We start from the raw sequence: 25,364 nt of genomic DNA, 5'->3' as shown, positions 1-25,364 counted from the left end.
AAATGTTCTGAATATACCTATTAAGTCCATCTGGTCCAGTGTCTCATTCAAAGCCATTGTTTCCTTGTTGATTTTCTGTTTAGATGATTTGTCCATTGCTGTAAGTGGGGTGTTGATGTCCCCTACTATTATGGTATTAGTATCAGTGAGTTTCTTTATATTTGTGATTAATTGATTTATATATTTGGGTGCTTTCACATTTGGAGCATAAATGTTTACAATTGTTATATCTTGGTGGATAGGCCCCATAATATTGATGTAATGCCCTTCTTCATCTCTTGTTACAGTCTTTATTTTAAAATCTCGATACATGGCTACTCCGGTTTTCTTTTGTCGACCATTACCATGATAGATGGTTCTCCATCCCCTTACTTTCAATCTCAAGGTGTCTTTAGGTCTAAAATGGGTCTCTTGCAAACAGCTCATAGATGAATCTTATTTTCTTATCCATTCTGTTACCCTCTATCTCTTGATTGGAGCATTTAGTCTATTGATGTTTAGAGTGAGTACTGAAAGTTATGAATTTATTGCCATTATGTTGCCTGTAGAGTTGGAGTTTCTGGTGGTGTTCTCTGGTCCTTTCTAGTCTTCATTGCTTTTGGTCTTTCTTGTTTGTTTGTTTGTTTGTTTCGTGTTTTCTGCTCTCAGAAAGTCTCTCCTAAAATTTCTCACAGGGCTGGTTTAATGGCCGCAAACTCCTTTAGTTTTTGTCTGGGAAACTTTTTCTCTCTCCTTCTGTTTTAAACGACAGCCTTGCTGAATAAAGAATTCTTGGCTGCATATTTTTCCAATTCAGCACATTGAATATATCCTGCCACTCCTTTCTGGCCTGCCAAGTTTCTTTGGATAGGTCTGCTGCAAACCTGATCTGTCTTTCCTTGTAGGTTAAGGTCTGTTTTTCCCTTGCTGCTTTCATGATTCTTTCCTTGACTGAGCATTTTGTGAATTTGACTGTCATATGGCTTGTTGATGGTTGGTTTTTATTGAATCTAATGGGAGTTCTCCATGCTTCCTGGATTTTGAGGTCTGTGTCTTTGCCCAGGTTAGGAAAGTTTTCTGCTATGATTTGTTCACATAAACTTTCTACCCCTTTTTCTCTCTTTTCATCTTCTGGGACTCCTGTGATTCTGAAGTTATTCCTTTTTAATGAACCACTGATTTCTCTAATTCTTAAGTCGTGCTTTTTGCCTTAGTTTCCCTCTTTTTTCTGCTTCATTATTCTCCATAAGTTTGTCCTCTTTATCAGTGATTCGCCGCTCTGCTTCATCAGTCCTTACTGCTGTGGCATCCATTTGAGATTGCATTTCAGTTATAGCATTTTTAATTTCGTCCTGACTAGATTTTACTTCTTTTATCTCCACAGAAAAGGGATTCTATGCTTTTTTCAACCCCAGCTAGTATTCTTACTATCATGATTCTAAATTCTTGTTTAGATTTCTTGCTTGTCATGTCTGTGTTAAGTCCCTCGCTGTCACTTCTTTCTGTTCCTTATTTTGGGGTCATTTCCTTCGTTTCATCGTTTTGGAGGAGGAAAAAGAATTAACAAAATAAAAAAACATAAAAATTAAAAAATTAGAAACAACACAAAAGAATCAAATAAATGGTACTAGATCCTAGGTGTGTTTTTGTTCTGGTTGTGAAAGAAGCTTGATGGAGTAGTGAAAAAAGGGAAAGAAAAGAAAAGGAAAAAGGGGGGGATAAGGGAAAACGTTTGACGATTTAAAAAAATGAATACAGTAAAATAGAATAAAATGAAAGTAAAATAGAATTTAAAAAACTTACAAGAAAGTAAAAAAAATAGTAAAAAAGAATTAAAAATATTTTTTATAATAACAGAAAATATAAATAAACTTTTTCTTTCTGTATTTAAGAACCAGAAAAGAAAAAGAAAAAATTTTGAGTAGATGGACCAGCAAACAGAATGAAATAAGATGGAAATTACATCCAGTTTCCCCTAGAAGTCAAACTATGAAGCACTTTATAGTCCATAAACTAAGCAGGCATAGAGACTCATGGTGTTCCTCTAGAGTGTGGTTGGCCCAGTTGGTGTAACAGCTCCATTCTCCACTAGGTGGTGCTGCTTAGTTTACTGAGGTGGATCCTTGTGGTGCTTATAGGCGTGTATACCCAGGAGCAGGAGGAGTGAAAATGGTGTCACCCAGCTAACCAGCCTCTACTATCAGAACTCTGTGCTCTCGCCCATTGGCAATCAAGCACCCCTCCTTTGTCTCCAGCTTCCATCCACTCCCCACTTCTACACTGTCGGTGACCAAGCCAGGTGACTTCCAGGCTGCATCTCCCTCCCAAGTTTTATCTCGGGTGGGGCTGTATTTCCAAATCCCGCACTTCTGAGGGCCCTGCAGCTTTGACCTGCTCAGACCCTCTGGGGGAGGGTCTCGCAGAGCAATGGCCTATTGCCAACCTGCCCCCAGGAATGTTCCAGAGACCGCGCTGCTGCCAATGCCCAGAGACTGTGGTGGGGTGCCAGCCTGTCCCAGAAAAAGTTTGCACGATTGTGTAGCAGCAGCGTTTCAGGGATTATGGTAAATCACAACACACATCTGGTGCCAGGCTTTATCCTTAACTTCTTTGTTCCGACACCAGCAAACATGGCTGTTCTCTGGGGTCTGATGAGACCTTTGTGTGTGGGGAGGCCCCACGGCCTGCCAAATGTCCTCCCAGCAGGGGAACTGCCTTTCACCATGTGGCCCAAGGACCCCTTGGACCTCACTGTCTGCTCCTGGGGATTTTGCCCTTACCACCAGAGCTCTGCCAGGTATTGAGCTGCAGAGTTTTAGACGCTGTGCTCCCCCTGTTTATAGAATCTTAATGGTATTTAAACCCTCTCCTTTCTCCTTTCTCCCTTTCTTGTTCATTCCCTTGCAGCTGTTTCCACTCTTCTACTTTCTCTCCAGCTGCTTTCGGGGAGGGGTGCTTTTCTCATACTCTTCCTGTCTCCATCCTCTTTCTACAAGCAAAAACAGCTCCCTCCCTTCCATGGTTTCTCTCTCCCCCAGTTCACCTCTTCACGCTTAGTACCTGTTGAGTTCTCTAGTTCAAGTTGTGCAGATTGTTGTGTTAATCCTCACATCAGTTTTCTAGGTGTGCAAGATGGTTTGGTGTTGATCTAGCTGCATTTCAGGGATGAGAGACACAAAACAAACTTCCATATTACTCTGCCATCTTGGCTCCTGATTCATGTATACATTTTGAAAAGGGGAGAATAATTTGAAAGATTCAAGTGTACGTTATCCTAGTTACAAGATTAGCAGGAGACAAGGTAAAATATACATCTGAAGAGAGCTTTAAATATAAATATAAAATATATGTATATGTATAATTAAATATAAATATGAAAAGTTTTAAACTCTTAGGAATAGGCAAAACACAAGTTTGCCCTCAGAGTGTTTTTGCTTTAATAGGAAAGGTAAGAGATGATATGCAATCCCTTTTTCATTATATTTAGTAGTAGGAAAAATAATGTATTCTGGCATATGGTAGATAGTAGACAGTAAATGATAGTTTTCCTTCTTTTTTATGGGTTGGTTGCCTATGAGTAACTGCTAGGTGGCAGATTGTGGTAAATGCTATGGCGAAATGTGATCTTCTTATAGGGACATGGACAAAAGATGATTTTAAGCTAGGGGAGTTACCAAAGAGTTTCATGGAAAAAGTAGTTTTGAGAGGGATCTTGAAGAATGAGTATGATTTTGACATATAGAAATTGGAGTCAGTCAGGGCATTCCAGGGAGAAAGAGTAGCATGAGCCATGCTGTGCAGGTGGGATAGCAGGTGTGTTGGGAAAGGGTGGTGATCTGCCTTCCTTGGTGAACCCCCTGGTGTTGGCATCTCTAGGTCTTTCCCATTAAGATGATCAGTTCCGATAGACCAGTCTTCCCTGCTCTTGGCCTGGAGTGGGGAGCTCTGGCTGCCTATGTTATGAGAGCTCATGAAGAAGAGGCTGGGGTCTTAGCTTACAGTAAACCCATCTTCCCATTATTCCTCTGGCTTGGACCCAGTACTCCATCTTTGCTGTGCTTGTTTTACCTTCTCCAGAGGAACTTTCAGTCTTCTGCCGAGGTGGAGGAAGCACAGCTGCCCTTGAGCTTGGAGTAGGGTAGGGGTTTAGGATCAACTTGCTTTGAGCCAGTCTTCTTTATTTTAGAACCTCCCTTTATTACATATTCTGCTGCCCCGATTCCTGATCCTTTTAATTTTTTTGTGTTATAAATGGTATTGGTTCTTAGTTTTCTTCACTACTGGTTTTGGATTTAGCTTTCAGGTGTGCTAAGTTGGTTATTGTTTATTCATTTTTCCTTCTAGCTTCAGATATTTTATTTGTACCTGTCACCTCTCCTTTTCTCTCTGTCCTTATCTGCTCATATATTTAAAAAAAAAAAAAAGGCAAAACCCTACTGTAGTTTGTAATGGAGTTTCATGGCCAAGGGAAATTATATGTATGTTTCAGCATGCTATCTTTACCCTGGATCTAAACGTTTCTTTATTTCCTTATCATGTTGTAGTTAGATTTATTGCTTTAATGAGAAGCTCCCTCAAAAATCTTACACTGGTTATGAATTGATATATGAGAACAAAATACTATTGTTATATTTTCTTCTAATTTGCTAACTAAGAGCCAAAGAAATGTCTGAGGATGAAGACTATTTTAAAGTCTCTGGAAAAATTGAAAGAATTCTGCTGCGATTCTGCCCTTCCTCAAAATAGAGTCCAGACAGAGCCTCCTCAGGAGAGATACGCAGTTCTGCCAAAATGTACTGATTTTGATGATATTAGTCGTCTCCGTGCAAAGAATGCAGTTTCTTCTGAAGATTCCAAATCTCAAATTAGTCAAAAGGTATGTGTTATATAGATGAATACCGATTACTCAGATCAATAGGTTCTTTTTTTTTTTTTTTTTTTTTAATTAATTTCTTTTCTTTTAAGTTTGTATGTTTATCTTGAGCGAGAGATTCCCAAGCACTGTCATTGCAGAGGCTGATGCGGGGCTCCAACTCACGAGCCCTGAGATCATGACCTGAGCCAAAACCAAGAGTCAGCTGCTTAAATGACTCAGCCACCCAGGTGCCCCAGTAGGTTCTGAGGTGCCATTAGGTTCTCTGAGTTCACACAAGGCAGTTGTTCCCAAACTTGGATAAATCACCTGAATTAGCTGAGGCTGCTTTTGCATTTTAGTTAATTTTTTCAGTCCCTGGAGATTCTGATTTACTTTGTATTAATGAGGGATGAATTGGTTTGTATTAAAATGTAATAAAAGCCAGGTGATTCTGATGTACAGACTGGATTATGAGCCCCTGACTTGGGGAGATTCTTGATAATAAATACTAGCACAGTGTTTTATAGTCCTTAGAGTTACCATCATTAGCCTGGAAAATCACAGGCAACATATATTGTTTCTGTGGTTTTTAGTTGAAAGCTTGGTGATATAAATTCAAAGGCAAACTAAATATATATAGATCTTTACTTCCACTGTTATATGATACATTAATGTTTTTTTCATCGTTGCCAAATTAGGAATTTAACTTTTGCTCCATCACTAATATCTCCAATTCAGAACAGTGCTTCTCAGCCCAGCTTTAAATTAGAATCACCTGGAGGACTTTAAAAACAGATAAAGACTTTTCTTCAGAATCATATTGGTCTTCACTAAGAACTGACTTTGCATGTTGTTTAAAGCTTTCATTTCATTTTATTTTATTTTTTTGAAAGTTTTTATTTTTATTTTTGAAGGAGAGAGAGACAGAGCATGAGTGGGGGAAGAGCAGAGAGAGGGAGACACAGAATCCAAAGCAGGCTCCAGGCTTTGAGCTGTCAGCACAGAGCCTGATGCAGGGCTGGAACTCATGAACTGTGAGATCATGACCTGAATTGAAGCTGGACGCTTGACCAACTGAACCACCCAGACGCCCCTAAAACTTTCGTTTTAATGTGTAGCAATGGTTGAGAGCCAGTGAATTAGAGAAATAGTTCCTTTTATTTTTTTGAGTCATTTAAATGAAAAACTATGGATTTTTGAAAAGTTATGGATTGAAAGCTATGGATTCTTTACTCAGAAAAATACTCACACCAACACGATTTTGTATATATTATTAAGAAGTTTATACTTCTTCCCACCAAGTCCAGATTTATGAGCTCCTCCTTCAACTAAGCTGAGATCCATTGACTTATCTTAGGTCATCAGGAAAAAAAAAAGGGTGTTTTGTTTTTGTGGGTTTGTGTTTAATTTACACTTTCTTTTAATACTTAGAAGCAGTTCACCTGAGTGTAGTGGTCATAAAGTATAGATATCAAAAAGTTTGTCTATTAAATCTCATTTTATTAATTGGAGAATTTATCCTAGGGCTTCTTGAGAGCTTGTTAACTAATTATACATAAAACAACCAGCTTGTTGTTTCTGATTCACTGCACATTAGAAGTCACCAGTTAGAAGGGACATCTAGAAGTAGTACATGGACATCATTACAGGAGATACCTGACTGTTTGGTGTTATGGAAGGACACACATGAATGTTAAAAAGCTACCAATTGAAGTTAAATGCCCAGGGTCTACAACCATTAGTGTGGGGATCATCTGCCTCGTAAGTCTTGGTAGGTTTTAAAATTCCCATTTTATTGTGCTGATCATCCTGTATTGTCAAGACAAAGTTAAATTGAGTTCAGAATGCTGTTCCTGAGAATATAAAAAAGAGTATAGTGTATCATAAGTTTTTCCACCCAAATGATGAAAAACAACTTGCTTAATACTCAAGTATCCAGATAGACTTGTTGGTATACTATATGGATAAAAGTTTCTTTCTGCATGCCTACTCTTCATTCCATATATGAATAAAGTATAAAGAACTTTTTTTCTATAGGAGATATATTTTCTTAAAGTTTTAAGTTTTACAATATGTAGTATTCCTGGATTTTACATAAAAGATATGGAAACGAAATAGAAAATCCATCAAAATTAAAAGCAGATGACATTCTCTCATCTGATACATTGACCCACTTTTCTGTTGCCACAACTCCCCACACTTCACCATACCTCACCATCTCATTGCTGATCTTTGGAGATTTGCTTGGCTACACTACTCAGACAAATTACATCTCTACCTGCTCTTGCAGCTAAGATGAATTTTTTAAACAGTTAGCAACTGTAGAGTACATGTTCCTGGACTTCCTCTTTGACCAGAGTCCCCTTGCTGCGCCATATAGGACATTTCTCTTTTTCTCTTCTCTTCCCCTGCTGATCACTCTGTTTTCAATACATACATACATATATATATATATATATATATATATATATATATATATGTATATATATATACACAAATATATCTAAATATAAATATATATTTATTTATAGAGAATGCATGGGAGAGGCAGAGAGAGAGGGAGAGAGAGAGAATCCCAAACAGTCTCCTGCTGACAGTGCTGAGCCCCACACGGGCTCAAATTCACAAACTGTGAGATCGTGACCTGAGCTGAAATCAACAGTCAGATGCTTAACCGACTGAGCACCTGGGTGAGGTGCCCCTAGGCTATATTTTTAATTCCAAGTGATAAAATTTTCAGATGATAGCAGTGATACAGTGACAGTTAGTTAGAAGGCAGATTTATGCTACAAATTTGTGTCATTTTACCTTTTATATAAATAAATCCCATAAAAAGGAATTTGCCTTAAGCTCTAAACTGGAATTATGGTTTTCACACATGAAGGTAAGGATAGCAGGAATACTAATGTTGAATTGTGACTTTGTGTTTTGTATTTTCCAAAAGCTCTGTGTCATATTTCTTTACCAAAAAAATTGTGCTTCTTTCTTGGAATCGAGATTAATGGAATATACTTTCAGACTGTGCTTGGAAATTTGAAGCATTAAGTGCAGCTATAACAGATAGCATATGCTTATTGAAAGTGGTTTTACTTATTGTTGAGAGGCAGATATTCATGTCTGCTCACTTTTTGTGCCTTATGTATCTGGGAATAAATAAGGAAAAGAAGAATGTTAATTACAGTAGATTTAATGAAATAAAACTTAAAAAGAGGTATATAACTCTTTAAAATATGTAGGTTTTTAAAATTTCCTTAAATAGTTGTACAGAGTTTAGTTTGGCTCATTTTTTAAAAGTCTTTTACTCTGAAAAATTTCAAACTTGCAAAAATGTTTATCTGAATATACTATGTGCCTCCTACAAACTTTTACTTAGATAAACTAATTATTAGGTTTGTGCTGAATTTGCATTCTCTCTCTTTCTGAAAACTATTACTATGGTTAATACTTTGTAAACTATAAAAATCTTTTTGGTTGACAGGACAAGACACTTTTCGATCTCAGTCCTTCTGGATCTTCACAAAAGGGTAATGACAGTTTACAGACAACTTCTGATCCTAAACCATCTAACAAACGGACCAAAAGCATCTACACACCTTTAGAATTACAGTACATTGAATTGAAGCAGCAGCAGAAAGATGCAATTTTGTGTGTGGAATGTGGATACAAGTATAGATTCTTTGGGGAAGATGCAGAGGTAAGTTATTTTTGCAAATACTGTTCCATGTTTTCCTTATCCAGCCTTAAGTATTTTGCAATATTTTTGTTTCCATTTCTGACCTTATGAGAGAGCTAACGTGATCAGTTGCCCTTGAAAAATGCTATCATTTAAAGTAAAAACTATAAATAAACAAACTTGGTGGATTTGCTTATAAACTTGCTTATAAATAAGCAAACTTGGTGGATGCTAGGCTTTTAGGGGAGGAAGTGAGGAACCCCTTTTGGAATGTCGTGTCTGTTCTCCATGGTGCTCACCCAGTACCTTTCATCCATTGCACGGTGATTGGATGAATCACTTAGTGAATGAACCATAATCGTGTGAGTATTTACGTTTCCTGATGAAGACTCAAGCAGAAGAAATTTTGAGATGACCCATTTACTCTTAATTTACAAATTTTGATAGCCAGGAACATAGTTCCATGTCAGCGGAAGAGCACATTAACAGCCAGCCATCCACAGAAGGTGTTTGAAGTGTTACAATGTCTTTGTATGTCCATCATCTTGTTATGCTAGTCTGAGTTGATTTTGTGTTTGATTTTGAGGTATTTGATATAGGCCGAAGTTAACGAACATCAGAAGTGAATTTGAGTATTTAGTGGGCAGGCTTAGGGAAAGCATTGCTGGTGATGTCCTGTTGGAGTCATGCGTGATTGTGATCCTTCCACACTTTTAAGTCTCTGGCATCATGCATCATATGTCCTCAGAGAGTGATGAGGTGGCACATCTAACATCTATCTTGTGTGATAGGAAGTACAGACTTGGCCAACTTTTTTCTTCCAGCTTTTAAAATCCTATTGTGGCACAAAAGTGATGTTCTTTAGTTCAGGTAGCATCATGTGTTTGGTGTCATGAAGTAAAAGTTTGAAATAGCAGGTTTTCTGGGGATACAAACAGATATGTAGTTGTCATTGTGTAGGTAAAGGGTGAAAGAAAATGCTGTTTTCTCCCCGTCTCTCCAGGTTGAGTAGTAGATTTAGTCTTACCACCCAGTAAAGGCTGGTGTTTTCTAGCCTTGCAGTGAGGAACTACTGTTCAGAGATGGGTGGGGCAGGGAATGAGAATGTTGGGATGAGCATTCCATGGCTCCAGTGGACAGTGTCTGAGCCGTGGTGTTCTCCAGTAGAAAGCGGGGAGTTAGGTGGTGCTGCCTGATTCTGCACTCCTCTCATTTATGCATCTGATTAGCTAACCATACCAGGGGTTTCTCTTCTCACTTCCTCAAAGATGCCCACTGTCTGCGTAGCTTCAGAATTTATGTTTTATAGTATCTCCTAATTTTCAGTTAGTTGCATGTGCTATGTAGCAAATTCTTACTCTATTATAGTGTTTTGTTCTGCATTGAATATCATTGTGCAGGCTTTTAAGGGAGGCTCAGCACTTTAAGGTTTTGTTAGATCTAATCAGCATAGAAGACATGGCATATTTTTCCACGACATTGATATTACAGATGTTGGCTCTGAGGTTAGGTCATGGGAACTGCCAAAAAATAGATTAAACTATAGGCTTCTGTATGGGGACTGTCTTTAAAATTTTGTATTGATAGGCCATTCACGTAGAGAAGAAGTGCACAAATCCTAAGTGTATACCTTGATGAATTTTTAGCAAAGTGAGCGAACACCACGTGGGGATTCTTGAAATAGACATTTATTGATACTCTCTTTTTTAATTTTTTAGGTTGCAGCCCGGGAGCTCAATATTTATTGCCATTTAGATCACAACTTTATGACAGCAAGCATACCTACTCACAGACTGTTTGTTCATGTACGCCGCCTCGTGGCCAAGGGATATAAGGTCAGCCTTGGCTTTGACTTGAGGGAACAGGGTGATTGGATTCCCTTCCAGAGAGTGAAAGCATGTTTCATAAGATGGTATTATAATGGGAATTTGGCATTTGGGAAACAAAAGTGTGTCACAATTATTAGCATTATATCTTTGTGAGTTTTTAGCTTATTAGATTTTTAAGGTAATTTTTTTTTTAAGTTTACTCATTTATTTTGTGAGATAGAGAGAGAGCATGAGTAGGGAAAGATCAGGGAGAGAGGGAGAGAGAGAATCCCAAGCAGGCTCTGTGTTGTTAGTGTGGAACTTGATGTGGGGCTCAGTCTCCCGAATTGTGGGATCATGACCTGAGCTGAAATCAGTAATTGGGCACTTAACCATTGAGCCACCCAGGGGCCTCTAAAATAAATTAAAAAAAAAAATGTGTGTGTGTGTGTGTGTGTGTGTGTGTGTGTGTATATATATGTCTGTGGTAGAGTGTTTCTTAGTGGTTCACTTGAAAGCTCCTTGTAGTGTTTACTTCTTAAGCCCGACATCTGGACATTGTGGACTAAGGTGTTTATTTTTAAATGTTTCAGAATTAAACTTTTAAGTCTTGAAGTGTGTTTCTTTAAAAGAAATTTCCATCAGATTTGGTATTCAGTATTTCTTATTTTTGTTGAAGGTGGGAGTCGTGAAGCAGACTGAAACTGCGGCATTAAAGGCCATTGGGGATAACAAAAGTTCACTTTTTTCCCGGAAATTGACTGCTCTTTATACAAAATCTACACTTATTGGAGAAGATATCCTTTTCAAATAGTAATTTTTCTCTTAAATATTACAATGACTTTGTTTAAATAACATTTTTACTTAACTGTTCTTTGAATGGGTACCTTTTTGGTGAGATAAGGTAATCTAGTTACTTTGACCTTTGATTAGTGCACTACTGAAGAGGGAGGGATTGGGAATGGCTGGAAACAAGCATTTTCAAATGCCATAGTAAAAGGGGAGTTTGTCATACTTTAAGAGCAAAAAAAGAGAGCCTGATGAAAGATGATAGCAAGTTAGCAACTGATTTGAATTGCATCTTCCCTACACTGTATGGGTGGTAGTTAGGTGCTTAGGGCCTGTAGGCCCCTCGAGATCCTCCCTAAGACAAGACCTAAAAAACAGCTTGTTAACTTCAGAATGTGAAAAGAAAACTACGAAGTTAACACACAGTTAATTGCTTATGAAAGGTAATAGTAGGCCATCCTCATTAATTGTTAGCTTCATAAGAATTTTATTATTTTAAAAAATAGGTTGCGGGTGAACCTTTCTCACTTTGTGAGAACGCTTGGTGTGCACAGTGATTGCCCCCCAATTTTATAGTCATTCATTAATTTAGTGAATTACTTGAAGCAAAATGATTCTAATAGCACAATCATAAAATTCTATTTTTTAAAAACCCAGTAACTATATATGAAATGGGACAAAGATGCATTTTAAAATGTTTACTGTGGGATGGGGTCAGGTCTCAAAAAAATGTAGAGATAAGGTCTTAAAAGATACAGTGTGAAAACATTTCTTTCATAATTTAATACAAACCAACTTATTTAGAAACCTGCTTCTACCCAAATCCATTTTGTTCCAATAAGATTACGAATAGGTACAACTCAGAATAGACCCCAAACCATGAACAATTCTGTACTGTTCTCAGCTGATCAGGCTGTAAGAACCTGGTAATTTTATTGTTTCTTTTACCTGAACTTGAGTCTCTTATTAAAGCCTGCTCCTAAAATGGTACACCTCCCTGCTTCTCTTTTGGTGTTGCTATAGCTCTTGCCTGCTGTTGCCTAAGTTGGGTTGTTTCCAGACTGACTTCATCCCAACTCAACACTTATCCCTGAGAATTTAATTAATGGACTCACTAAACACACACACACACACACACACACACACACACACACACAAACACACACGTACACATACATGTTTCTGTTTTCTTTTTTGGTTTTCTTTTTCATGTCTTTTAAAAACTCTCTTGCTATTTCTGAAAGCTTTAGGCACTTTAAAGGAGGAAAGTAATTTACATTTATTTTAGTGTATTCATGCTTTGGAATTAAGCATCATGGGATTCAAGTCTCAACGTTATCCGAGTAAAGAAGAGGGTTAATATTTGAGCCTCCCCAAGGGGTACTCTCCTAGGCTCTTTGGGAAGTGAGAACATAATAGCTGTCTATCCTCATGAGTCGCATATCTCAGGGGAGTTAAGGCATGTAACTATAATCAGAGTAAATCAGAAAAATGAAGCCTGTGTGGAAGATTTTGCATAGAGCAAAAATGTCTGGGACAATGAACCATTGTTTTAAAGGAGAAAGCAGTTAATGGGAATGTAGCATATAATTTTCTTTAATAATTATTACATGTGAATCCTTTAGTCAAGCTGGATGATGCTATAAATGTCGATGAGATAGTGACTGATAATTCTACCAACTTTCTTCTGTGTATCTGTGAAGATCAGGAAAATGTTAAGGACAAAAAAAAGGGGAACATTTTCATTGGAATGGTGGTGAGTACTTTGTAGGTGAAGAATGAATGATAGATGTTCATGGTATCTCTGTGAGTAATCTTGTATGGTTTATAATGAGACTGATCAAGTGTGCCCTCAAGTAACTTACTAGAAAAATATTTTCCTCGTAATTTGATATGTTAAATCACTAGTTACAAGTTTTCTCATGGCTACTTGGTACTCTGTACTATGGAGACATCCAGGTAGTTTCTGTCCATGTGCTCTATGCATTTAGGGTTCAGGATGGACACAGTGACAGATATAGATATAGATAAGAAACAGAGCAGAATGAAACACTAAGCCAACACTGTGCATGGATAGCAAAGGATTTTACAAATTTCCTCTAGGGGTTTGAAATTAAACGCATGATTTTGTGATTGTTGTATATAGATTTGGAGTAAAGGGGATAGTTAAGGGGAAATGATAGTTGGCCAATGCAAAACTCCATGTTTAATTAACGTTAGGAATACTTACAGTTTTCTAGAGAAATATAATTTGTGAATCATGGTTTTATTGATTTTACCCTCTGGCAGTTTGTGAGTAAATTTGCCCATTTACAGACCCACATGGACTTGGCTCAAAACCTTAGAATTTTTAGTGCCCTTCAGAACTATTAGATTTTCTTTTTCTCTTGTTGTTAAAGCAAAAGTAGGACTCCTTGCCTAAGTAATAACTAATTCTCTTTGGTTTTTTTTTCTAATTTTTGCAATCAGCTGCAATATCAATCAACACAGTTCTTTTTTTTTTCCAGCAAAAATTCTTAACAACCCAAATGTCTCCAAAGTACCTTTTTAAAAAAATTAAAAAAAATTTTTTTTCAATGTTTATTTATTTTTGAGAGAGAGAGAGAGAGAGAGAGAGAGAGAGACATACATAGAACGCGAGTGGGGAAGGGGCAGAGAGAGGAGACACAGAATCTGAAGCAGGCTCCAGGCTCTGAGCCATCAGCACAGAGCCCGATGTGGGGCTCGAAGTCTCACAAACTGTGAGATCATGACCTGAGCTGAAGTCGGATGCTCGACCGACTGAGCCACCCAGATGCCCCTAAAAAAAATTTTTTTTAATCAAGTGTTTATTTCTGAGGGAGATAGAAGGGGGTGGCAGAGTGAGAGGGGGGTAGAGGATTTGAAGCAGTCTGTGTGCTGACAGCAGAGAGCCCGATACAGGGCTAGAACCCATGAACCATGAGATTATGACCTGAGCTAAAGTCAGATGCTTAACTGCTGAGCCACTCAGGGGCCCCTCCAAAGTACCTTCTAATACCTTATTTTGGGGGGATAACTCTTTGCTAACTTGACCTTTGCTTAACCAATAAACTTTCAGAGAGTTTGCATTACTGTTGGGTGGCTCTGAATGATTTTTTTTTTCTAAATAATTTTTTTTTTTTATCTTTGAGAAGTACTTTTTATCTAGTCACAGGCACTTGGATTTATTTACAAATAGTAAGGTTATTTGCTTTTAAGCTCTAACATATGTAATGTGCTAATTTATATTTACCTGAAACTCAGCCTAAAGAATAGAGTTGAATGTATATGATTCCTCTTTAGTGCTGAGTGGTTGCCGCCAGAATTAACCGTTGTGTATGAACTGTGATGTGAAAAATGAGAAATGATAGTTTGCCTCTCAAGTGTTTTCTTGGGTCTTGCCCTTGTTCTCATTGACCACTTTTGGGCTGATGACATCCAAAGCTCTGGGTCCAGGCTGCACCTCTCTCCTGTGCTCTAGCCTCTTATATCTATCTTTTTGCTGGGCACGGCACTCAGAATTTGTCCTGACTCCTCCAACTCAGTGTGGCTATAATAGATCTGTTCTTTTTTTACCCTCAGTACTATTCTTGTTGGATTTTTCCCTGTTGTTACGAGTGTCACTACCTAGGAGCTATCTTTTGGGTATTGGCAGTTAGTCTAAAATCAAAGTCTTTAGCATTGATAGTATCACTGCAGTTAGGCCCTCTGGGCAGTGCATGGTTTTATACAGCCTAACTTTGTGTTTCTTAGTGTCACATATCACATAGTAATAGATGTTGCAGGCATTATAATATAGACCATTTCTCTAATTAAAAAAAAAGCAGGGAGGTGGCGCCTGGGTGGTTCAGTCAGTTAAGTGTCTGACTTCAGCCCAGGTCATGATCTCATGGTGCCTGAGTTCAAGCCCCCACATCAGGCTCACTGCTATCAGTGCAGAGCCCACTTGGGATCCTCATTCTCCCTCTCTCTCTATCCCTCCCCTACTCATATTCTTTCAAAAATAAACATTAAAAAAATAATTAAAAAGGCAGAGGGGAATTTGTCTGATAAATTTGTTACTTGAACTTCTATAAATAGCTTTTGTAAATGCTAGATAGATTGGGAGATAAACTTACTTATGTATACTAACGTACTTACGTTCCAGCTATCTGGGCACTAGAGAAGGCCTCTCGGCTATCATTAAGGAGATGCTTTGAGCCAAAAATGAGGGACTTCACAAAATTATAAAATATCCAAAAGAAGAATTAATAAAACAGAGTGCTTAATTACAGTAATATGAGACAGCGCTCTAGGGGTTAGGAAATATTTCCTCTGGGAAATAGAACATTGCCTTGAGAAGGGCCCCCTTCCTTCAGCAGAGGTTAACTGTAATCCAGACTTGTATGATAATAATTTCCTTGCTTTTAGTTCTAGTTTTACCTCCTTAAACTATATACAAGTGTAAACATATTGTGTGTTTTGGAGTCTTGCTTCCTTTGCTTGCAAACTACTCTCATATAGTATTTGTATATGAGATTTATTTGTGTTACTGTAGTAGTTCTTACATTGTCATTGCCATATTATATTTGATGATTTTCAGTTCATTCTTCTCTTGATGGACATGTGGGTTCTTTTCGGTTTTGGTTGTACAGAGAATGCTGTTATAAACTTTTTTGTGCACGTTTTGTGGTATACCTATGGTATACCCTGAGTATATACCTAGGAAGGATTTGAGTTAGGAGTATGGAGTTTACAACTTTGCTAGGAAATATGACGCTGTTTTCCAAAGAAGCCATTGCAGTTGACCTTCTGTCAGCCATGTTTGAGTATGGGGGTGAGTATAGCTTATACCATCTGTCACTAGTGCCATGCATTTCTTCTTTCTTTTTTTAATTTTTTAAAAAATGTTTATTTTGACAGAGAGAGACAGATCATGAGCAGTGGAGGGGCAGAGAGAGAGGGAGACACAAAATCCCAAGCAGGCTACAGGCTCTGTGCTGTCAGCACAGAGCCCAGTGCGGGGCTTGAACTCACAAACTGTGGGATCATGACCTGAGCCGAAGTCAGATGCTTAACTGATTGAGCCACCCAGGTGCCCCACTTTTTTTTTTATGTTTATTTATTTATTTTGAGAGAGAGAGTGCAAATGGGGAAGAGGCAGAGAGAGAGAGGGAGACACAGAGTTCAAAGCAGGCTCCAGGCTCTGAGCTGTCAGCACAGAGCCTGACGCAGGGCGAGAACTCATGAACCGGGAGATCATGACCTGAGCCAAAGTTGGCCACTTAACCGACTGAGTCACCCAAGTGCCCCAGTGCCATGCATTTCTTTTCTTTTCTTTTCTTTTCTTTTCTCTTTTCTTTCTTTTTAATTTTTATTTATTTCTGAGAGACAGAGGGTGAGCAGGGCAGGGGCAGAGAGAGAGGGAGACACAGAATCCGGAGCAGGCTCCAGTCTCTGAGCTGTCAGGACAGAGCCTGATGTGGGGCTCAAACTCACAAACCATGAGATCATGACCTGAGCTGAAATCAGACGCTTAACTGACTGGGCCACCCAGGCGCCCCCATGCATTTATTTACCATCAGCAGAGGACATGAGAGTGGCCTGTGGAGTGAGATCACCTGGATCTTGTTTCCACCACTTTTATCACTCTGCAACCTTGGCTAGGTTTCTTACCTTTTTTCTCCTTTCTCAAACCATGAGTTTTTCCAGTTTATCTTTGCTATATTGGCTTGGGATGCTAGGGGGTGGCTTTTAGTTTTTATGGTTATTTCCCTAGATAAACTCTCTACTTGCGATTCATTCAGAGTTTGCTATATTTGTGTTAGTTTTTGGAAAAATTAGACTTTTATTGATTAATTTTATAAAATGAAATAGAAATTTACTACTGCTCTGGTGGCCATGTTACTAGGAACTTATTACTGTTTAGTGATGACAACTGTTATTTGTACAGTACTATATAGTTTATAAAGCATTCGTGTTTGTTTTATGATCTGGCCATTGCAGTGACCTGAAGATGAAAGTAGGCTGGTTTATTCCCACTTAGAGGAGGAAACTGAGGGCTTGGTGACTTGTCAGAGTCATTCTGTCGGGTTCGTTGGATCCAAAACTTGGCTCAGGCTGTTTCTCGCTTAGTGTAGATATTGGTGAATCTGACTTCTTACATAAGAATCTTGGAAAGTACACAGGTTTTCAAACACTTTAGAACTGGACTACACACTAGAGAGTGTATCCTCTTTATTGTTTCCATGTGTGTTTATAATGTGTCAAGGTTATAATTGGGAAAAATATGTTTTCTGTGATGTTGCATTTTTGTTTTCAGGGAGTGCAGCCTGCCACAGGTGAGGTCGTGTTTGATAGTTTCCAGGATTCTGCTTCCCGTTTGGAGCTCGAAACTCGGATATTGTGCCTGCAGCCCGTGGAGCTACTGCTCCCCTCACACTTGTCAGAGCAAACAGAGATGCTTATCCACAGAGCCACAGCTGCTCGGTGAGTTGGCACATCATTGGAAAATACTACTGATTTTGAAACTCAGATTTAATTCCCAGACTGGGAATTAAACTCATTAAATTTAAGCTCATTGAAGTTGTTAACAAGTTTTTACTTACAGAAGTATTTTAACAGTAGTGGTGGAAATTTAAAAAAAAAGAAAGAAAAAGGAAATTACTCATAATATCACCTTAATGTAGGACTGTTAGAGCGGTTTAATGATACTATTTAGTAATTTATCTTCAGTTTTTAGAGGTAATTTAGAGTTCATTTGTTAGAAAGGTTATATAATTTTGAAAATGCTGCAAGTTTTAATTTGAGGCTGTGTCCAGGAGTTTTATTGATTAGATCTAATGTCATACGTCTTAACTTGTGCAGCAGTGTCCTAGGCACTGTGGCATCCAGAGGAAGAGGATGTGTTTGTCGTCCATGTTTGGCAGAGTTTATAATCCATCAGGAGAGGCAGATGTGTACACATCTAACAGGATTCACAAAGCATGATGTTAAGTGACAACATGAAGGTACCTTGTTGGGACCATTCCATACTGCCACCTGGAGGAGTATATGGGGAGAAAAGACACTGGAAAGGCGGGCAATGGCTCCAGGGGACAGGACTATGTACTGAGGAATTTGGACTTTAGACTAAGCAGGAAAGCCCATAAAGATTTTTATTTAGTAGATTGACAAATCAGGAAGTCAAATTGATGGGTAAGTGAAGTTCCAAGAGTTAAGAGTGTCACGCTTTCATTTAAATTGAACTTCTAAGTAGTTTTCATAATAAATATTTTTTATTATAACACTAATCCGTGACCATTTAGGAAAAATTGGGAGTTACCAAAAAAATGAAGAGCTAAAAATAAGTCAAATCCTATAACCCGGAGATAGTTATTCTTAAATGTTTTGGTGTGTTAATTCTATGCATGTGTATCACATTTTTTGATTTATGAAGTTGGATTCATGTTGCAAAATCAGTTTTGTGTCCTGTATTTTTACTTAAAATTCCCATAGTTAAAAAAAATTTTTTTTAATCTTTATTTATTTTTGAGAGAGAGAAAGAATGCGAGCTGGGGGGGGGGAACAGAGAGAGAGGGAGACACAGAATCTGAAGGAGGCTCCAGGCTCCAAGCTGTCAGCACAGAGCCTGACGTGGGGCTGGAACCCATGAACCTTGAGATCATGACCTGAGCTCAAGTTGGATGCTTAATCGACTGAGCAACCCACAGGTACCCCTCATACTTTTTAAAGGGAAATTTATCTTATTTTATTATGGAAAACATATACAATTATACCGAATAGTGTAGTGAACCACATGAATTCATCAACCAGCTTCAACATTGCTCAACTCAGACAATTTCATCTATATCCCTACTCCCTCTCTCCTTAGATTATTTACTTGAAGCAAATTCTAGAGAACATCATTTCATCTGCTGATATTTCAGCAGGTACTCAATGGAAACAAAATGACTGCATCTCATTCAGTCATGTAAATGGATAATTTATCCATTCCCCTTTTGTTATGCTATGTTCATTTTTTTAACTTCCACAAATATTACTGTGATGAGTATCCATGCATAGAAATATTTGTGTGCATTTCTGATTATTTCCTTAAGCTAAATTCCTCCAAGTGGAATTACTGGGTCACAGGGTATAAACATTTATAAAGCTTTAGAATTGGTAATATCAATTTATACTTCTGTTGCTACAGTACAGGAGAGTTGCTTGAACCTTGCTTACAATGGATCATGTAAACAGTCTCTGCCAACTGGATAGGTGAAAAATTCTCTATCAAGTCCCCTTATTTGGTTTATAATCCTTTTCTGACAGTGAGTTAAAACCTGAATAATTAAAACTGACACAGTAGACTGATTAATTAAAAAAATTAATAAAATTTCTAAAAATTTTTAAAAGTCTTCCAAAACTTTATTTCCAATATTTTGTGGTTTTGGTTTTGTTCATTTTTCTTTATAACTGTGTGTATATTCGGTTGACTTAGATATAACAGAGACTAAAGGTGATCAATTGAATGAACACTTCCATTTTTCTGATTTCTACTTTTTAAAAACAAAATAATAAAGGCAAAAATTCAATAAAAGGTGAAAATATTCCACAAAAACATTGCCAAAAATGAGTTTTTTTGGCTGGCGGGCAGCATTGCTTATGATATTGCTAAATGTTTACTCATCAAATGAAATTCAGAAGGCATTTGGCATACTAAAAGATAGTTCTGGTGTCATATGTGGGCTTTCCCAAATTTGATGCTGCCTTTGTTTTGTTTTTATTTATATTTCTTTAGTTAGCATTGAGAGTGTATAACTTTTCCTATTTTCCCACACTCATGTAATTTTTGTTTTATTCGCATTTTAGACTAAGCAAAGTCAAAAGTTAATCCCCGTTTCTGTGAGTGTCTAAAGCTGACCTATATCCATGGACACATGGAGTGCTAGAGATTCACAAGTTGAGCAAATATTGTGGCTCTTGTGATGTAGGGTTTGGGTTGGAAAATTGGCTTTTCACCTTACCGACTTTCAGTACTCACTCAACTGTGTTGTGTTGTCCTTCAGTTTCCTTTCCTTTCCTTTCCTTTTTTTTCCCCTCCTTTTCTTTAATATAGGGATAATAAGAGTGCTTACCTCATAAGATTATTCTGAGTGTTAAATAAGTTAATACAAGTAAAATGTTTGCAATAGTGGCTGGCATAGAAAGCCCTCTATAGATAGCAAGCTGTCTGTTAACTGTATGATTATTATTTGTTATTATTTGCCATTGTCTTTTTAAATATTGCCTCTTCCCTGTTCTTTTCTGGAATGCCTTCTTATTCTGCTCTCTACACATGGCCCTTTATGGTGTTATCTCCCACCTCCAGCCTTCTTTTAAAATTTTTTAAAAATGTTTTTATTTATTTTTGAAGGAGAGAGAGAGACAGAGCATGAGCAGGGGAGGGGCAGAGAGAGAGGGAGACACAGAATCCGAAGGAGGCTCCAGGCTCTGAGCTGTCAGCACAGAGCCCGACGTGGGGCTCGAACTCACGAACACTGAGATCATGACCTGAGCTGAAGTCAGATGTTTAATCTACTGAGCCCCCCAGGTGCCCCTCCCACCTCCAGCCTTCTGAAACAAATGTCTCTCCTGTTATTTTTTGGCTCTTGGGGATTTCCTCTTTTTTGTTGTTGGTTTTTGGCTCTGTTTAAGAAACATTTTTTATTATATTTTAATTCACTGTTTCTATGGGTTTTTTAAATTTTTTTTTTTTAAGTTTATTTATTTTTGAGACAGAGAGAGACAGAGCATGAACGGGGGAGGGTCAGAGAGAGGGAAACACAGAATCTGAAACAGGCTCCAGGCTCTGAGCTGTCAGCACAGAGCCCGATGCGGGGCTCGAACTCACGGACCGCAAAATCATGACCTGAGCCGAAGTCGGCCGCTTAACCAACTGAGCCACCCAGGCGTCCCTCTATGGGTTTTTTAGTATACTGTCTGGACCAAGTAAGTTTTTCATGCTTACAGTAGCATTCTCTTATTTTTGTACTTGGATCTCTCCCCATTTTGAAACTACTTCAGTAATCATCTGTATTTTAGTCCATTTTGATTTTCTTTAAAATTTAATCTAATTTTTAGCATTTAACACTTAATTCACTTTTTTTAAATTTTATTTTTACTGTGTCAGGTGTGGTCCTGCCTTAATTTCCCCATGAGTGCTCGTGAGTCCATTTTACATTCATAACTTAGCTTTTATCAATCTGAGATAAAATTCTATCCATATTTTTTTAAGAAAGAACAAAAATCAGCAACAAGGATAGGGAGTAGTTTTAATGTATGAACAACATAGCCTGTCAAAATTCCATTCCATATTTACTACCAGTAAACCATATAGCCTTGAATTTTCAAGAAGAAATTTTTTTTTAATGTGTATATATTTTTTAGAGAGAGATCATGAGCAGGGGAGGGGAAAAGAGAGAGGGGGCAGAGGATCCAAAGTGGGCTCTGCACTGATAGCACAGACCCTGGTGCTGGGCTCCGACTCAAGAACTGTGAGATCATGACCTGAGCTGACCTTGGATGCTTAACCGATTGAACCACCCAGATGCCCATTTTGTTTTTGTTGGACTTTTGCCTGTTTTAAACAGTGATAGGTAGATTCTGGTGTCTCAGACTTAGAATCCACTGTTTTTCTTCTGTAAATCTGAAGGTAGAAATAGCAGTTTTTGTCAGTTACCGGTTAATATATATTGATATTGAAGAAAAACTAAAGCTGTGTGAGAAAAGGAAGAATGGCTTGGAATTAATGGAATATGCATTTTAAAGTATTAGTGTTTTTTTATCATCTTTGGCCACAAGGGGTCTCCAAAGGATTTTCTATTCTGTGAATTATCACTTAAAGAGTACCAGGACCTTCACATTTATTTTTATATCTCCAGGTAGACTTAGTTACTTTGTATCACATGGTAATTAAGAATAACTACATATTAGTGAAAGGTGACGCTAGGATAAAATTGTTTCTAAGTAATGATAAATAGATTTTCTTAGGTTATTTTTATTTATGTAAAATATGTTCATAAAGTTTTGGTTTGGATCTTAGGAAATCATTTTTACTATTTTTTGTTATCTTTCCCATTTGTTGTAAGAATATATAGAGAGAAACAAAGGGAGAAGGATGATTCTCAACCCTATATTAGTTGCATTTAAGGTCACTTTAGCTTAGAGATGTTATATGTCTATAAAACTGGTTGAGAGGAAAACTATCGAAAACAATAGACAAATATTAGGTTGTGTTTAACAGTTCTCAAAGAAAGTGATATTTGAAGCAAATCAGAAGAACAGAGCAGATGGTGCCCAATTTTGTGTTCAGAGAGGTGAGGGCTTCCTGGGCCCTGGCACAGCCAAAGAAGGCTTTATGTAGGACGTGGGCTGGGCTGGCAACATTTGCGGGACTGGAGGCTTTGAATTAATTGGTAGTGGGGAGGAGGGAAGGGTGTGCTGTGTGTGTGCACACGTGTACGTGTTCGTAAACAGTATGAGCTCTGAGGCACACAGGCTGGAAATACTAGAGGAGGTGTGAGGACAGAGGTGACACTTTTTCTAATTGGAGGTGAACTTTCATGTTGAGTAATGGGGAAGAAAGCGTTGAGGACCATAAAATCCAGCCACGGCGACTGGAATCTGATGGAAGTCAGTAAGGCTTCTGAGCAAAAGAATGGCATGACAAAAGAGAAGAGGCAAGTCTACTACCTAAATGGGAGAATTGAACTTAAAACAGAACAAAACAAAACAAAACAAAACCCGTTTCCCTGAGGGGCACCAAGAATAAGTACGGGAAGTCTGGAGAATGTCATAGCTGGGAGTAGGAGGAAGCAAAATAGAAAGAAATGGAAAGGAAGGGGATAAAAGAGCTGGGTATAGAGCCAGGGCAAAGCAGGGATATGTGGTCATCATTTATCTGTTGCAAAGGATATGGCCAATGGTATGTGTTAATTTTTTACAATATTGACTGTTAAAATTTTCTGAAGCTGCATGATATTGACAAAGATAGTTGGTTATAAATTAACCCTAACCAGTTCAGATCACTTATGAAGTATCTATAGAAGAATGACCTTCAGTACTACAGTGATCTAAGCAATTTGGCTTAGGAAATCCATGCCTGAACATATCAGGATTTACTCAAAGGTAGATGTGTATGCTGCCGATTTGAAGAAAACATTCAAATCTTGATGTTGGGGAATAAGAATAACTCCTACTGTGGATACTTCCAGTGTTAGAAAGAGAAATACATTATTATGTTTTTGTGTCCACAGACAGCCTTATATCTTTAAAGGTTTAGTCAAAACCATTTTCTGACGTGATTGCTTATAACAGAGATTTGTACCATCTGAGTGTCTTTTATAGATATTTGAAATTACCATTGCTGTGTTTTAATTTTGTGTTTCTCTTTTATTAAATTGTATTAGAGATTAAGTACTACTTTGTCATACTTTGATTTTCAAATTTTTAATGGAAAATGTTTTGTAGTTTCAGTATTAAAATGAGATGATTACTTTGAGACCATGTGCATAAATTATCAGATCAATTGTTAGGTAAATTAGGTATCTGTGTTATGGCTAAAGTCCAACTTCTTGCTAATATCATTAGTTGAATTTAGCATTAGTTAAAAAGTATCAAATATTTTTGAAGGATGAGAGGAAAAAAATAGATATTACTGATTAACTTGGTTAAGAGGAAGTGCTCCACACGTATGAAATGTTAAGTGGGTAGTACTTGATGGTCTGAATTTAGTGATTGCACTCTTCTAATAAGTTTTGTCAAAGCTTAGTAAGTTTAGTGCCTTGGGCTTATATGAAGTCATTTCAGTATGATTCTTATTAGGAGTTGTTGGGAACCAAGTAAATGTGGCATGTATCAAACACTGGGTGGCAGGCAGATACGAGCCAAAAAGTCCCTAAATTTGGTGGGAAGATGAATCTGGGTAAGGTGAGGGCATTCAAGGGAGTGTGAACACAGGATGGGGTAAGGGAATTGTGAACAGTGAGTTGAATGGAGTGTTGGGTGTGTATGGGCAAAGAGTGGCCTGGGACAGAATCTAGCACTTAACTGCTTAGTGAACATTTGCTACATGCCAGTGTGTTTATGGACAGAGGGGAGGACTGTACCTGTTTCATGGAGGATGCTGGGCACTAGCGGGAAGAATTTGTGCTTTATTTTGATGTTTTATCTACTTTGGCCTACTGACTCCTTTTATTTAGTATTTTGTGTTAGAATTTTCTTCTTGTAAATTTGTCAAATTACTGGGGTAGTACATGTCTTTTGTAAAAGTAAAAATAATCTATTTTTTTAAAGTTTATTTATTTTTTTTAGTAATCTCTATACCCAACATTTGGGGCTCAAACTCATGACCCCAAGATCAAGAGTTGGATACTCTACCAACCAAATCAGCCAGGTGCCCCTAAAATACCTGTTGTAAAGAAAACAATTCTTGCTAACCTTCCCGCCCAATTTGATTTAAAGTATTTGTGTTAGAATGTGAGTTTAATATTTATAAAACTTAGAATTTAGTGCTTTAGCTTTATATCTTTTTTTTTTTTTGTAGCAGTAGTCAAAATAAAAGTTGAAATTAAAATCAGGCAAGTGTATAAAACTAGTAAACTGAAGTGAACAGTATTTTGGTACAAAGGATGATGTTCTTGTCTGAAAATAAATTGATCCTCCTAATTTGAGTGGGATGTGTCCCCCATTAAGGACCAGGTTCTTTGCAGTAGTTTATTTTTTCTATACTGTGATATGCTTTGTAGACTCAGCTTTTTTACCACAGTTTTTCTTTTTGAACCACAGTGTAACTTAAATGATTTGCCCTCTACTTTCATTTGAAGACTGCCTCTTTTTTTTTCTGATTACACCTCAACAATACAAGTGCTCTTTATTGCTAATGTGATGTTAAGCATAAACAGAAATGCAGGAACTGAAGCATGTGGCAAAATTCATTAAAAAAATTTTTTTTAATGTTTATATTTGAGAGAGAGAGAGAGAGACAGACAGACAGACAGATAGAGTGTGAGGGGAGAGAGGGGCAGAGAGAGAGGGAGACACAGAATCTGAAGGGGACTCCAGGCTCTGAGCTGTCAGCACAGAGGCAGGCGCAGGGCAGGGCTTGAGCTCACAAACCGTGAGATCATGGCCTGAGCTGAAGTCAGATGCCTAATTGACTGATCTACCCAGTCGCCCCTTAAAAGGTGGTAATCTAGTTGATTTAGGACAGGTTTTTTTCAAACCAAAGTTCATAAAGTCAGTGTGGTAGTTTGCACCT

The 25,364-nt window shown here is 37.8% G+C and overlaps 1 protein-coding gene across 5 annotated transcripts in view; it reads left to right on the top strand.

Annotated features, from left to right (window-relative positions):
* Positions 1 to 25,364, top strand: part of MSH3 (mutS homolog 3) — a 186,484-nt gene that overhangs the window by 8,032 nt on the left and 153,088 nt on the right. For all 5 annotated transcript variants that reach the window (XR_005782947.1, XR_005782945.1, XM_040449648.1 and 2 more), the window contains exons 3-8: positions 4,635 to 4,855; positions 8,313 to 8,528; positions 10,226 to 10,342; positions 10,995 to 11,112; positions 12,715 to 12,860; positions 17,406 to 17,572. Coding sequence is in view for 3 of the 5 variants with exons in the window: in XM_040449648.1 (XP_040305582.1) it covers positions 4,635 to 4,855; positions 8,313 to 8,528; positions 10,226 to 10,342; positions 10,995 to 11,112; positions 12,715 to 12,860; positions 17,406 to 17,572 (985 nt within the window). In the remaining 2 variants the exon portion in view is untranslated. The remainder of the gene's footprint in view (positions 1 to 4,634; positions 4,856 to 8,312; positions 8,529 to 10,225; positions 10,343 to 10,994; positions 11,113 to 12,714; positions 12,861 to 17,405; positions 17,573 to 25,364) is intronic.

Source organism: Herpailurus yagouaroundi, unplaced genomic scaffold, assembly GCF_014898765.1.
Source record: "Herpailurus yagouaroundi ecotype Mexico unplaced genomic scaffold, PumYag 29, whole genome shotgun sequence".
Lineage (NCBI taxonomy): Eukaryota > Metazoa > Chordata > Mammalia > Carnivora > Felidae > Herpailurus > Herpailurus yagouaroundi.
Note: the sequence above shows the minus strand (reverse complement) of the source record. Positions and strands in the feature narration are given on the sequence as shown.